The sequence below is a fragment of the Cataglyphis hispanica genome, chromosome 4 (assembly GCF_021464435.1).
Source record: "Cataglyphis hispanica isolate Lineage 1 chromosome 4, ULB_Chis1_1.0, whole genome shotgun sequence".
NCBI classification, from domain to species: Eukaryota; Metazoa; Arthropoda; class Insecta; order Hymenoptera; family Formicidae; genus Cataglyphis; species Cataglyphis hispanica.
In genome coordinates, this window is record NC_065957.1 from 4,472,649 (window position 1) to 4,488,454 (window position 15,806).

At 32.3% G+C, this 15,806-nt stretch overlaps 2 protein-coding genes across 3 annotated transcripts in view; both read right to left on the minus strand.

Moving 5' to 3' along the window:
* Positions 1 to 8,690, minus strand: part of LOC126848720 (zwei Ig domain protein zig-8-like) — a 22,955-nt gene extending 14,265 nt beyond the window's left edge. The window contains exons 1-2 of one of the 2 annotated variants that reach the window (XM_050589826.1): positions 8,579 to 8,690; positions 81 to 333 (exon numbers count right to left, since the gene is read on the minus strand). In XM_050589826.1, the coding sequence (XP_050445783.1) occupies positions 81 to 234 (154 nt within the window). In that variant the 5' untranslated portion in view covers positions 235 to 333; positions 8,579 to 8,690. The remainder of the gene's footprint in view (positions 1 to 80; positions 334 to 8,578) is intronic. The other variant, XM_050589825.1, reaches the window with a different exon arrangement.
* The window catches only part of LOC126849283 (uncharacterized), a 26,646-nt gene continuing 19,414 nt past the window's right edge, over positions 8,575 to 15,806 (minus strand). Inside the window, exons 10-11 of the mRNA XM_050590971.1 lie at positions 8,697 to 8,799; positions 8,575 to 8,614 (exon numbers count right to left, since the gene is read on the minus strand). Coding sequence (XP_050446928.1) covers positions 8,575 to 8,614; positions 8,697 to 8,799 — 143 coding nt within the window. The remainder of the gene's footprint in view (positions 8,615 to 8,696; positions 8,800 to 15,806) is intronic.

Here is a 15,806-nt window from a genome sequence, read left to right on the forward strand (position 1 = left end):
TTTTCGATATGCATACAATAATAATTGCTGCATTTACATCGGGGGCAAATTACATACATTGCATACATATTATGACGCACCTTGCAATTGAGTGATATTCCTGATGGCTTTGTGACCATTAACGAGCTGCTCGCGCAGATGAAGTTTGTCGCGATGCCGTTGATAATTGGCGATAACGATCGTGATCATCGCCATTGTGAGGAAAAACCTCGACCCCCATGCTGATCTTGTCATCGCCCACCGGATTTCGCATCCCCCGAGGTTTTTTCGATGCAGTCAGGATTGTTGAAGAGGCTATGACGTATCCGCAGATTTTCCGACTTTCTCCTTCTTCTGAAACCCAAACATCATTGAAGAATACGAGTATTTGATCTGAATGTTTCATGAATACGCTAAGTGGATATGCTTAAATCACCGACCGAACATTAAATGTTAGAGTTTTCTATTTTCCATTTACTTAAAACTTTTTTTTAAGTCTCTTGTATTACTTTATATGATTACGTGTATAATATATCCTGCGTAAGGATCGCTACAATATTAATGAACGATCTAGTCTCGTACAGATAAGAAGACGAAAATTAAACATTGATTGATTGTACTACTACATTTATTCTGCCTATTAAAATATAACAAAGACTAGAACTTGCATCGATTGTGTTATTTCTCGCAGTTTCTGCCGCAGTGCGTACGCCGTTCCATATATTGCTTTTGTTCGTGTATGTGCATCTCGTCGAGTGGCGCGCGGAAATAAACGAAAATGGAAGTTACCGTGGACAACGCACGAGAAAAATGCGGTGACATCCGAAACAAGTGAGAATTTAGGTGTGAGCTAAAAATTTATTATTTTATTGTCTTACGTATTTTTTTTTTTTTTTTTTTCTAAATCCGCATTCTCCAAGATATGGATATAATAAACGAGAAGGAAAAGGCGCAAAGAAAATGCGCGATTTCGTCTCCCGAAAAATCTATATTTATCTTTCAAGGGAAATTTACTAAAAGCTATATCTCGCTTTGCTCAATTTTCAATAAAACATTTTTACTCATAAGTATTACGTATTTTTTTTTCTCGATAGAATAAAACGATTGGGAAAGAATTTTATTTTAGCACAATTTGCATACCGTGTTGTCATGTGACAGATCGTTAGGTGAACTCGAACGGCAATATCAAGACACAATATATTGTTTATGTGATATTACGCCAAATATGTATAAAGAATACTTAATTATTTAACAAAGTAATCAGCAGTTAAAATAATAAATGCACAAAATAAGAAATTTGCAAAGTGTAATGTTTAGAAAAATTATGTAGAAAAAATAATTAATTAAGAATTTAAAATAAAAGAATAATTTGCCATTCATTTAAAACATATGTATATATATATATATATATATATATATATATATATATAGGCATGATTTTTGGAAAAAAAAATAAAAAATTTATTTTTGACGTATTTTAAAATTTATCTATTAAATATATATTAAATATCTATTAAAATATCTATTAAATATTTATTAAAATTTGTCCGTTATAAATTATTTAATTATATTACTGAACTAGATATTACTCTACAGATTTAACGTTAATTCGCAGCATTAAATTTAAGACAGGTTTATCAAAAAAATAAATATGCTAATAGAAATCAAGGTGGCAACGAGATATGATACGATTCTGTAATGCGCGTTAAAATTGAGAAAAGAAACATTCTAGATTCTATAAAATAATTACGGAATTATTTTCAAAACGCTGCTGTTAATATTGCTGTATAATAAAATTTCCAACTAGAATTTGCTCATTAAATTATATATTGGCTGTTTATTATACTGGCTCTACATGCAATAAGTATAGTTTAGTATAAACCTTATGTATGAACTCGCAATATTCCGTAATTTTGCGTTCTCGTTAGTAAATCGACAAACGTACATTAAACATTTTCAGAAAATTACGCGTATCATACTGTTGAATAAAATTAGATATTACTTTTTATACACACATAATATGACATACATATAATTTATACTTTGAACGTATAATACACGAACAGTACAAACTACATCACATAAGCACAGGTCGTAAAAAGTGTTCCATGGATATTGTAAAAATTGCAGAGCAATCGTTTTTTTTTTTTTTTTCAACCTGACGCCGACGAAAACGTTCGGAAAGAATTCGGGGAATGCCATTCGCGCCGCAACAATTCGAACTGCAAGAGCCCCACGGTGATGTTCCATAAGTTCTGTAACCGGAGCAGAGGGAACAGCCAACTCTCTGCAAACTTTGGGTATATTGTTTTCGAAGGCGTCCGCGCGCATCTAATAGAATCGATGTTATGAAGTTTGGCTCGTTAGATTTCTTCGACAGAATATTGGCATATTCCCGCAAAGATGTGGAACGATTATCAAGAGCGAGTAACACGGACGAAGAAAGAGAGAGAGAGAGAGAGAGAGAGAGAGAGAAACGAGAAAAGAAGAGAAAAAGAGAAAATACGATGCAGAAGAGAAGACACGTCTCGGGTGGTTACATGGGAGCGGCGGAACGCTATCTAGGCTGCAAAACTTTCGCAGTTACTCGGGGATTCAGCTGCAGCAGCCAGTCTGCGGTCGTAGAGCAGAAACTGCGATCTCGCCGAGGAAGAACAATATTGGATGCTTTCGCGATTTTCATCCTTGAGATATGCGCGCTCAGATATCAGGCCGCGGTAGGCGGCTGGATTATTGTGTCCGAATAACAAGGTAAATGGATCTGTAATGCAAATCTTACCATTATCAAGCGGATGATCTAGCACACTTTTTATGCAACGCCGAAGTCTCGAGATGCATTTATCTCGCAGCGGAGAAGCACGTTCCTTTAATAGCTACTCGTTTTCTTGCTGGATTCTTCCACAATGATTTTAGGCATCGTTAATTTTTCGAAAATGAAGATTATAAAAAGTTTAGCGATAGTTTTTCATATGCCATTTTACATGAAGGATTTGTTGCGTTATTATTTTATAACGTGCATAAAATATTTTCAATGTAAAATCTACATCGTCGCGCGCTGCCTTTTTTTACAACATTTTGAAATACAGTTTGGTATATTCAAAGACGACGGAGATATTTACGATTCAACACACGATTCGTGAAATAATTCATGTGAGAGATAGAGGAAAACGGCACCACAAAACTGGCACATGGCAATATGTGCGTCTTTCAAAGATTTCCTCCCGAGTAACGATACTGCTTTTCGGCTTTCGCAGTAGCGCAAAATCCGTTACAACTCGCTCCGGGAAGTCGTTTCCTATCGATATTTATGAGGCGACGAATCGCGCAGCCAACTGCCGAAATCGCAGCTGATACGTCTTGTGTTATTATTACAACATTTATCAGTATAAAGTATATATTTAGCACATTTCTTTAAATTTTAGAGATACTGTCGACGCAATTTTGAAGAAGAAAAAGAAAATTATATAGAAAAAAAAATTTCAAGATTTTTATTTTTACTTATCTCATCCGCTTTTCTCTTCTTCCCTTTAATAATTTTCTAATATTTTATATTTCTAAATATAGAGATCTTTTCGACTTCAGTTATCCTATACATTATGTATAATAATCAAGCATTATTTATGGATTTGATTGTATTAATTTCGCAAGGATATATTTCAAGGATACTATTGTCGCAATACTTCTGCGCGAACTGTCCGACACACTTTGTAATGTGTAACGTCATATACAACATGTCGTGTTGTCACTACATTTAACAATGGGATGAATAGAGATAAATGGTGCGGCATTATTAGAATATGAGAGACGACCATTTAAACCGACCTATACTGATAATAAATAATATTAAATTCTTACTGAATGGAACTAAAGAAAATTAATATGAAGAACAAAAGCTTTCGATACTTTTAACACGTACAATATAGATTAAATTCCACACCTTATCTTCGCCTTAAAATCAAAAGAAAGTTATCAAAGAATAAAAATTTGTTTCTCTAAATTTGTTGGTATAATAATAATAATAATTTCTTACGTTAACGATGCGTGAAAATACAAAACAATATGCGAATTCAAAAAAATGTGAAAGAATCACAGCTCTGTTCGTTTCACGACGCTCGTTTTATATTCGCTTTTTCTAGAGTTGCTTCGAGGGATTCTCGAGTACCGCAAGGGTTCTCCAACTGGCAAAGGAACTGGCGACGAGAACTCGGCTGTCTCGCGGGAGTTCGACTCGCGGCACGTCTCGGCGAATCGATCGATCTTGCTCGCCGTTCGTGATGTCACGTTGCAATGGGTTACCGATACCGGAAAGGGAATTCAGTGGGAAGCCACGCGAGAGACTTACGGGCACATATACTTTGCAGAGTATGGCGTGTTCTATAATTCTAAAGCCCTTGTCCTAAACCGCGCGCAAGTACAGTTCCGATATTTTCCGACAGGAATGAACGACGTTCCTCTTATATGTGTTTCACGGAATCTTCTTGAATCTTCATGAATCAACTCCTGAATGCCCACACTCACGTTAATGGAACAGTTTGTAAAAAGTATATTGATTCTTGATCTATCCATAAAATCATTGTGGGCAACGTGATATGATACGGCAAAAAAAAAAAAGAAATCAATTATTGGAACGCTGAATAATATTGTGAAAAATGTTGCGATCAATGATACATGAAATGTAGAGGAGAGAGCCGTCAGTGAAGAGCGAAATGGTACGAAAAGCTCGCAGGTGAAAGGGGATATGTTACAGTCGGATCGTATGTTATTCCAATCTCGCAACCGACAACTAATTGCTATATACCTATAATAGTGAGACGCACATAATTTCGGGTTTTTGATTCAGCGAAAAAGAGCTATTTATCAAATTTATTTATTTTATCATAAAATTTTTAAAAGCAAAAAAAAAGAAATTTGTCTAAAAATTAGTCTTTAAAATTCGGCCGGAAAATTTTAATATATTACTCTTTATGTACATTTTTTTTTTTTTGCTTTGGCTTCGCTGAGCAAAGAATCCTTTTATGATGCTGGGAGACAAGGAAAGAGTTTATTACGTGTTTTTTACGCGTAAACACACACGCGTCAAAAGCGAAAAATGGACGAGTTTTCCAAATTAAAACAGAATGTAACTTCAACTCGTTAACGCGTTAATTCCTCACGCCTAATTATCAACGAAATGAAGAGATTGTTCAATTAAACATTGATAAAATTAAATTACGCAGACACAATTTGATCGTTGTATTGACAGGATCTTTAAAAAAACTTCACATCCTCAAAATATCTTTGCACAACGTAGTAACTAGTACAAGTGTGCGTTGCAACTGTTTATTTTCTGACGAGTGCGATTCTTCTGCTAACAGGAAAAGAAGAATAATTCAATCTCCGCTTCGCTTGTACAGCATAGAAAGAGAAGGAAGTCTTATAAAAGCTGCGAAGATTTCAGTGCCAGAATTGTGGAGCAAATCAATTTACGAGTTGATGAAAACGCCTAGACATTCTTTCATCGCGTTAATATATTACTGCGACAATAACAATTTAAATTTTTAACGTCGAATTCAATATTGTCGCAATCGAAAATTATTTATTTGATTACGCGCAATTTGTTAGCGCATATGCATACAAACTAGTATGTCGGTGTATCCTCCACGTGGATTAGCTGCGATTGCTATCAATCACGAGCCGATTGGAGCGAGACTCGAGCTTGTTGTATGCCCGGGCCTGGGCGTACGTAAATTGTCGGAAAATTACGGCTTGCCGTTTATAATTACGTTATTTGGTATCCGCATAACATTCATCCGAACTACGTGTACCCGAACTACGGTATCTGGGTCAGGAGATCGTCATGAAATTGATCCTTGGATTGCACAAAGCTGTATACTTTTAACAAGGATGGGATTAATAAATTTATCGACGAATCGTGTATCTTATGAGTAATTTATATCGTAAAAGTCTCTCTGCATTCAACGTATTAACTTCTGCTTTGCAAGTAGTTTCTTAATTTTTAATGATACAATCGATGATCTCGCGACGTAAATTTTAAAGAAATATATATATATATATATATATATATATATATATATATATCGGTTTATATGCGAACGTACATCTTCTCGATATTACCTTTGCGCGAAGTAAACCGCCTGATCGATGTGCTTCACGCGGAGTACATTCAAAAGCAAACCACATATAGATCAAGCATGAAAATCTGGCGAGCAAACGAATAGAACAATGGTTGTTGCGATGGAGAAGCATAGAAGGTATGTTGAAAGAAAGGTAGAGAAAAAGGAGAAGAGGAAGTAAGAAATCTTGCGGACGCCTCTCATTCGCGTGCAATCGAATCACCGAGATGGTTTCTTCAGCCAACCTTTTGTTCGAGGGTAGCTTATCAGGGGAATACTTTAAAAGGTCGGCCCGGGTCAATCCTTTGCCATTTAAAGCAAGACGAAGTGGAGCTTGTTCTGTATCCGGAAAGCGGCTCATTCCGTTCGTATCTAAGGTGTTCGTCGGACATTTAGCAAGACCGGCACGTATCCCCTCTCCTTCCTAAGCACATCGAATTTATCGTCGAGATTATCGGGTACACGAAGCCCGCTACGTGTAAGCCATTTTTTTCCGAGGATCTAAAGGGAAAATGCTAAGTATCATCTTTGAATTCATTCTCGATTCCGCGTAATGTTTGCGAAAAAAAAAAAAGAAAGAAATCTAGGAAACATGTAGCGAGAATTTTTTATTAAATTTATTTAACACGCTTTGCGTGCGAATATTATCTTTATACTTGTACTTGAAATTAGGACACTTTCTTAATCCAAGCGAGTAACAATGCAACTTTGTCGATGAGACTACGTCAACTCGGCTACAAGAACTTCCCCTTTCTAAGCGCATTAATGTAGATTAGTTGGAAGATGCTGATATCCTTGCGCAGTTATTTGAAAATCTACGTCCAGCTGGATAATCCATTCGTATGAAGAAAACAAATATTTAAAATAATATATTTAATAATATATATGATAGCATTACTTATACAAGATTAAAAAAATATATACAAGCATATATGTGTGCCTGGGAATAAAATTTGTATTTATTTATGTTTTTCTTTTACCGTCATATAATTTAATCGCTCTGTCTAATATAACGAAAAATTTTAGTATCCTCATATTTTAAATATTATAATCATCGCGAACTTGTATGTTTATTCTAACAGTATTGAGTTTATGAGCGCGCTAACCGAGCAATCTAATCGACGAATTTTAATCATAAAGTTTCTGCTTTTATTGTTGTCATTTAACGCGGATCGTTCGTATAGGCTTGCTAGACCTATGAGGAAAATTGAATTGGTTGGCTTACGATCTCCGCGTCCCTTGTACCGAATCATTTACATAGGAAGACGGATAGGACGGATCGCTGATCGTGTCAACCATTATTCGTCGTAGCATCGTGAAATCGATTATAGGAAGCTGCAATGTTCGTTATCGGCAGATAACGCATCATTCAAGAGGATAGAAATTTCGGAAAATGCAGACTCGGTGGTGCTCGATGGTGTCTGCTGTGTCGCGAATAAATGCAGATTGTAATATCAAAACGTCATCGCGCGCGCTCTTTAACGATCGGATAGTTTAAAAACTAGTAGCGGCCCTAAAAATCCGGATAAAATTCTGATATTATGTACTTTTTTATTTATAATGCATACACTTTGCAGAACTCTATGTTATATATTTTTTAATATTTAAATCTTATATAAATTTCTCTCATTTACTATGTATGTATAATTTAAGGATATTAGTATCGCAGAATGCACTACATCGCATTCGTCGATAAGAAACATTGTAGAGAAGTCGAAATAGAATTCACATATACGTAAATTGAATCAATGAAATAAAAGTTAGATGTAGAAGACGACAAATGTAGAGCAAGTTATTTTGATTGAGTATTGTCTTTTATTAAAAAAAAAATAATTTGAATAAAACATAACTTTACACAGGAGCTTTAAAAATGTAGCTTATATTATGATGAAAAAGAAGTAATCTTTCTTTCAAGTATTTTGCTTATTGACCACAAATTAAAAAAAAAGAAGAGGAAGAGAACGGAAAGATTTCTTTTCTTTTTTTTATAAATAATATATGCATTCCAAAGATGACTTTCGCGTATCATTTTTTTTTTTTTAAAGAATAAGTGCATTGTGTATTGTGATTGTTGGAACTTGTCTTGCACTTGTATTTTTTTTTTTATTAGCACTCAGCAAACTAACTAACTAGCACGTAACAAGCTATGCTTGTCAATAAAAAATGGAAATTGTAATTAGGTAATCCATATGGTGAACGCTTTTATCAATCCTCCAACCTGAATGTATGTGATTATTTTTTCTTTTTAATTACTGTAAAACTATTTACTACTGATTATATTTTAAATAATTTTTTTTTAATTTATATTAAACGAGAAACGTTTAATATTAAAAGTCACAAGACCGGCGAAAAAAAAATCGCATAATTAACAGTTTATTTTTATGTTATTCCTCTCTTCTTCTTTTTCTCGCTGAACATATATGAGTTAAAAAAACTTCCGTACGCAAATTTATTCGTCTATTGAATCGGTTACTTTTATCACTTACCAGCAGAAATCTAATGGTTCCAATGTTAGTCTCGTACTAAAAATGACAAAAACAAAGTTTACGAGATTTAAGAGAATAGCACTCCCGGTTGGTACGGCACGGGCGGCTGGCGACTGACTGCTGTGGAGTTTGAAAGCTCGCGTTTCTCAGGGCGACCTCTCTACTACCACGTGCTTGCAATGAACATGCCCTGGCGCCCTCGCGATATGACGCACTTTGACCTAAAAAGAAATTGGGCTCGAAAATTGTAATTGACTCTCAATGTGCTATGATTAAATCATAAGCTTTATCACTTGTTTTTCCTCATTCTAGGAAAAATCGTCAAATTTGCACGCTATGTAGCTCCAGTTTTTCTGCGTTTTTCCGTAACTAGTAATAGTCTAAAATATTATTTAAAAAAATATATTGTAGAATGGATTATTATATATATTACATTGTCAAAATGATAATCTGCAGCTACTATTAAATCAAAGAACTTGCAAATTACAGTCAATAAAAAGCTCATACATATAATTTATTAAACGCTTATGCGAACAGAATTGAAAGCCTCATAAGAATAATATATCTTGGAACAAGGAAAATGTATGCGCATCACAGATATGGATATTCATAAAATCTCTATATGTCCTAATGAAGTTTTTATTTACTTTAATATACACGCCTGTGTGCGCCGGTAAAACTCTCATCTATGTCTCATAATTATACTTTAAAATGTATGTAATGTGAATGACAAGCGTCCTACTTCAATAAAGTATATACAGCTTTGGTCAAAATATTAAAAAAGTTTTATACTTTGCAACTCTCTCTCTCTCTCTCTCTCTCTCTCTCTCTCTCTCTCTCTCTTCTCGGTAATATTGCAATCAAAATCTTTCACCTCTAATCCATTCATTATTTTATTTTTATATTCTACTTATACATCCTATTTTACGTCAGCATTGCTTTAATAGATTGTTGTATTATTTTATTTTATTTTCCCTTGTACTGGAAGAAAAAAAATTATTCAAACTTTTGATCATTTTAATTAATATATTACATTTTTATTTTATTTAAATATAAATATATGTATTTTTCTTGTTATGTATAATTTAATAATTTCATCTATATGCATACACACACACACACACACACACACACACATATATATATATATATATATATATATATATATATATATATTCACTAAACAAATATAATATTATTACAAAACCAAATATTTAAAATTTGATAATTAAAAATTGAAAAAGAAATATTGTTTTTTCTTTTGTTTTTAAATCTAATAATAATTTCTAATAAAAATCTAATAAAAATTCTAGCTTCGAAAAATTTTATATATTTCGAGTCTTTAAATATTTATAGACAAACATGAACAATTTCACTTTATTATACAACTTCTAGAAAAAATTTGCATCTGGAATTTTTACCCCGAATAAGTTTTCCTCGTGGTGAGACATTGCGGGACGAAAAAAAGTATGCCGTTCACTTTGAAAGGTGTTTGTGTCGAAAGACATCAGCGCGTCCTTCAGAATTTAGCAAAACAAAGGAAATATAGTGTATTACTTCGGATAGAGAGAAGATACATGTTTATTGCACACTCTCAAAATGTGACAGAAATCATTGTTGTTATTTTCTTATTTTTCTTCCCGAGAAAATTCTAGCTTCGAAAAATTTCTTCTAGATATGAAAAGTGTGTTTTCTGTCCCCCCATAGTTTTTAGAATTACAGACTTCTAGCATCTCACAAGCAAAGTTCAAAATTATGATTTTATCGTAGTTCACGTCTCATGTCACGTCTCTTTAGGAAGATATCCAGCATTTCTTCCATTTTACGCAACATTTCGCAAACTCTCGGTTTGTGTTATAGCTCAAATGAATCTTACATCATGACAATGCACCTGCGCACACGACTGTGTTTCTGGGAGTTTCTGGCCAACAAACAAATTACTGCTCGGACACCTTCCTTACTCGCCGGATTTTCCTTTCTGTGGTTTCTGCTTTCGAAAAAAGATATATAAATGTTTCATGTTATATCTATTATTTTGCGGCGATTCACAAGCAACATTCGGCATAATTTAGAGAAATTTATTTCTAAAAGATTTTTGCGTCTGAAAGTTCATCAAATCATCACTATTATAAGTACATTCCGTTTGGCATAAGCTCAGAAATTGATTAGATCGATATTTTGAAATAAGTTATTTATTCTGATAATAGCTTTTTTGGAAATCCTTTTAAATACATATGCACATTTAAAGCTTAAACTTTTATTATTATTCCAATTTTTAATTTTTAAATGTTATCTATTTATATTTTTTTTATTATTCCAATTTTTAATTTTTAAATGTTATCTATTTATATTTTTTTTTAACGAAACAAATCCTCTCTCTCTTAATAAAGTTTTAATAACGCATACATAATCAGCATATTATGCAGGTGACGTACAAAAAGGCATTGTCTTCATTCATTTCATTATAAATACTATGTACGTGTATATTTTTTTTCTTTGTTACTTTTACATCAAATATATATTTTTCTGTTTGTAGTTACGTTAATTATAAATTTAATGTGATGCATTTGCTTTATAATCTGACTGCCAACGTAAGGTACATTGAATTAACATCTGATGTTTTATTATAATTCTAAAATATCGTCAAATTATCTGTATAGTATGCATAAGTTTATTGATAACATTGATACAATTAATGCTGATGGAGAATGTTAATGTTGAATTTATAATTATAATAAATTATATCATCATAAATGATCATAATGGATTATAATTTTATCTAATAGAATAGCTATCATAGCAAATTTAAATATATATTAAGAATGTTAAATTATCATATATCAATATATTATGTGATCACAGCTGTACAAAAATTAAAAAATGTTGAATTAATATATAATAAATAGCAATAAATAATAATAAATAAATAAACAATAAAATTACTTAATATTTAATCCTTAATTCCTTGAATAAAATAGAAAAAATTACAATATTAAATTAATTAATTATTAATACATATTTTTATAAATTATAAATACATATAAATTTGAAATAGATAATAAAATAATGGAAAACATCTTTTTATATAATTAAATATATCAAGCAAGAAAATATGACTATAATTTAATAATAATTTATGCGTGCCTGAGGATAAGCAACCGATTTAGTTCTATATCTTAGATTTTTAAAATCCATAATGGATTTTATCAATTCTAATCCTGCGATCTTATTGCAAAACACGCAAGTACCTAGAACGAGTTACAATTCACAATTCTCTCTTGCGTGTAATCCGTTCATTAGAGTTTGTTTGCTTCGTACTTCCAACATCCACGCGAATACAATACGTACAAGCTTACAATAAGTTTTATGATTTCTTGAGTAAGTAATCTAAGATCTTTTAAGAATATCGTACATTACTATCGGCGAAAGCAGATTAAAAAATTATCACATTTTCTGTTTTAAACGGAACAGTTTAAAGATATCATATAATTAAGATACGATTTCTTGAAAGGAGAATCACATAAGTCCCATTCGTGCGGAAAACTTGGCGCGCGATCCACTATCTGGAGCACGTGTTCGAAATTTTAAACATTACACGAGCACGAGGCGATGCCTTCAGAATAGTAGCCAGGAAATGAAATGCCTGTTCGTGAAACCACCGACATATGTAATCGCGATATCACGAATAGGTAAAAAAAAATAGATAAAAAAGATCTATAAGAAATCTTCGAGGAAAAAATAAATATAATTAAATTTACATGTATTATGTAATCCAATTATTTGAATTTAATGTCTCATTAATAAAATAAGTTATCCGCGTTAATGATGATACAGATTGTTATCTATATGTTTAAATCAATCAATGAACTCGTTTCTCACGCTAATATAAAAAGAAAATAATTCACTAATAAAATGCGATATAATATGATGTATTACCATGTGCATGTACATGCGCTTACAAATAATTTTCCACTTCTCTTTTAACTGGACATATAATTTTAATTGCAAAGACATTATTGTAAATGTGATAGCGTAAAGTATACATCAGATAGAGAGTGTATCTCTCTTTCACGTCACGTTCTTGTCATAACGATAATTTGAATGCTTATAGAGTTCGACGTTCGGCCCACGCGCAGAAGTCTGATCATATTTTCCTCATTAAGCGAAACTCGCGACTAAGTTTAAATTCAGAGGATATCCTCTCTAGTCGAGTAGATCAGACGACGCCAGGTAGAAAGGCCGAATTGATGCGGACGTTATCGGTAACTTCGCCAAAGTAGTTAAGGAATGATAAAAAATAGAAAAGTGGACGAATAAGTGAATCAGAAAGAGGTTATCGCCGACCTACATTAAAACGAATGTTTGCTCTTCCATTGATCATTGAGACGTTGAGAGTTCTCCAGTCTGTCAAATACAAAGTAAAATGTACTTTAAATTCTTAATACATTGAGATGGAGAATTAAAACTTCGCTGATATTGACAATTAAAGTCTGGTATACGTGTACGTGCAATTTATATATAATTTTGTTATAGAATATATATTATATGTATATGCTTTTTTTAACATATGTATATTTGAAATTTTGTGTGTGTTTAACAATTTATTTTTCTTTACAATTTTTCAGATAATTAATAGGTTAATATATTTTATATAGATTGCAAAAATCAAGAACAGATTTTAAATTACTGTATGGCGAAATAAATTTTTGGCACAAAATAATTTCTTTAGTTCTGTGAAAATTAAATAGACTTAATTAAACTTGAGAAGCGGAAAATGAAACAAATTCTTGAGTAATGGAAAAAGTGACAGCAAATTAATCTCAAGTTCTGGATAATAATATTTATTTAATAAAAAGGCCATAATTCTTTTTACCCTTTCTTTTATCATAGATGAATGTACTAATTAAGCAATAATCTTACAAATATGTGAATATATATTAAGTAGTTAAAAAATAAGAAAATAAAAAAATATAATTGTGGAAGCGTATATAGTTGGAAGATTTTTCTCTTTGATATTTCTCGAATAAACTTAGTCACGCGCGCGCAGCTTTAAAAATCCAGATCCATTTGCATCGTAAAATTTACGCGGTCGGAAACTTCAAAGACGCGATCATAATCTTGTAAATCCTGCAAATCTTTGTTCGCTAATTATGATTGAGTTATTGTCACTAATTTGGAAAATTTCTCGACTGCGTAGGCAGTGCAGCGCTCGTTCGTCAAAGTTGAAAGGGAGTAAAGAGGGGAAAAATTATGACGCCGAGCCAGCGTGGCATTGGATCCATGCGCTATAACTTAGAGCAAAAGGCAGTAGTTAGCAGCAGCAGCAGCAGTATTTCCCTGTCACTGGCAGTGACCCATATGCGCTTGTTCATATAGGGGTACCTACGTATAAACCCGCCATGAGCACTGGAGCCGCGGTGGACACGTGTGCCGACACAGATGCGTTCTCCCGTATCATGCGGACGTCCGATACTCGTGGATATATCGAATGCGAAGGCGGAACGCATAACACATCGCAAATGACGAAAGGTTGATTAGTCGCAATCAGATTGCTGCGAGCAGATTACACAAACACCCGTTTGCCCGTTCCGTATATTCTGCGTTACTGGCGTTACATGTAGCGTTTCCGCCATTATCTTACAAACTGAAATGTATATCAACTCACAGACTTGTATATAATATAAGACAAGATATATATGTACTAGATTATTAACACAGCTATATTTCTTATATAAGAATATGTGAAGCAAAGGAAATCATTTACAATTGGGCAGAATATCGATATGAATCTGATTTTTGATCAATTTACTCTTTTTTAAACGTATACTCTTAAAACATTTTAAGTAAAAATAAAAAAAAAAAAAAAAATAAAAATCAAGTTTATATATAGTACACATATGAGAATAAAAATGCTAATGACTTGTAACATATTTGGTTGCATATTATATGTGTATAAAAGTCTGCGGCTGCAATATCAAGCAATGTGATAGCGACGCGACGACAATCACATAAAAAGCGCGACCGGTTGTCTACTTTAGGACATATCATTGAAGCATTATCAAAAGATAGGAAATGAATTTTTATTAATTGGATGATCTATAATTATTTTATTTATATTTATTTTCTCATATTGTACTTTAAATTTTGTCGCTAATATTTTTATTGTTATTATTTTTAAATTAAGAAAATAAAATAATATATAAATCGGCGAATCGAATAATTCAAGTATTACAAAAAACAATTGGTATATAAAATGTAAAAAAATATAAATTGCCAATATGATTTATTAATGAATGATCGCGTGTACGCGGAGAGGTATTATCAAAAAGATCAAAAAACGAGATTACAATGAATTGAGACAAATTAATAAAAGTTGAAAGTGCAGCGCCGATAGTAAAATATGTTTTACCTAATTATATAATATAATGCATTTACAATATTCTCTAGATTATTAAAAACTTTAAATATTTATAATAGAATGTTTATATTAATTATAGGATAAGTACTTATAAATTATTTTAATCTATTTAATATATTTAGAAAATTATTTAAACTTTTAATATCAGAAAATTAAATTCTTATATTTTTTAAATAAAATTTCTCCAATGGATACATCTTGACTTGTTAATGAGAGAACTTGATACCCGAAAAGTTTATCCTCGAAAGGAGAAGCTAAGTACCCAAAACATTGCATTGTCACGAGTTGGTAATAGTAAAACTCTGATTCCTTCTCCTGTCTCATATATCAGCCATTTATCTGCATTTATAGTACAGATTGTAATGGTGACTTTTCTTTTATACTCTTATCTCATGTGTTGCATATATATTACACGAGTTTCTAGAACAATTTAGCTCGATTGCAATAAAAATTTTTTTTTTATTATAATGATATAAGATATATCATTATAATAAAAAAGAATGTATGATGTAAAATATATCATTATAAAAATTTATATTATCTTTGCAATCAACAAGCGCCATAGTGGACTTGCATACTTATTACGTCGGTGTCAAAAAAAAAAAAAAAAGATATTTTGGACGGAAATCGAACACCGTCCCATGCATTCTGTTTGAAAATAGTGACGCAATGAATCCCGTATTCGATGAAAGCATTAATAACAGTCTCTCGTGCACATCAAAGCATTCGACAACAGATATTTTTCATTGATAAAATGGGCGGTGATCGGAAGCAGATAATTTATCTATCCGCCCAGTAGCCGCGCATCGT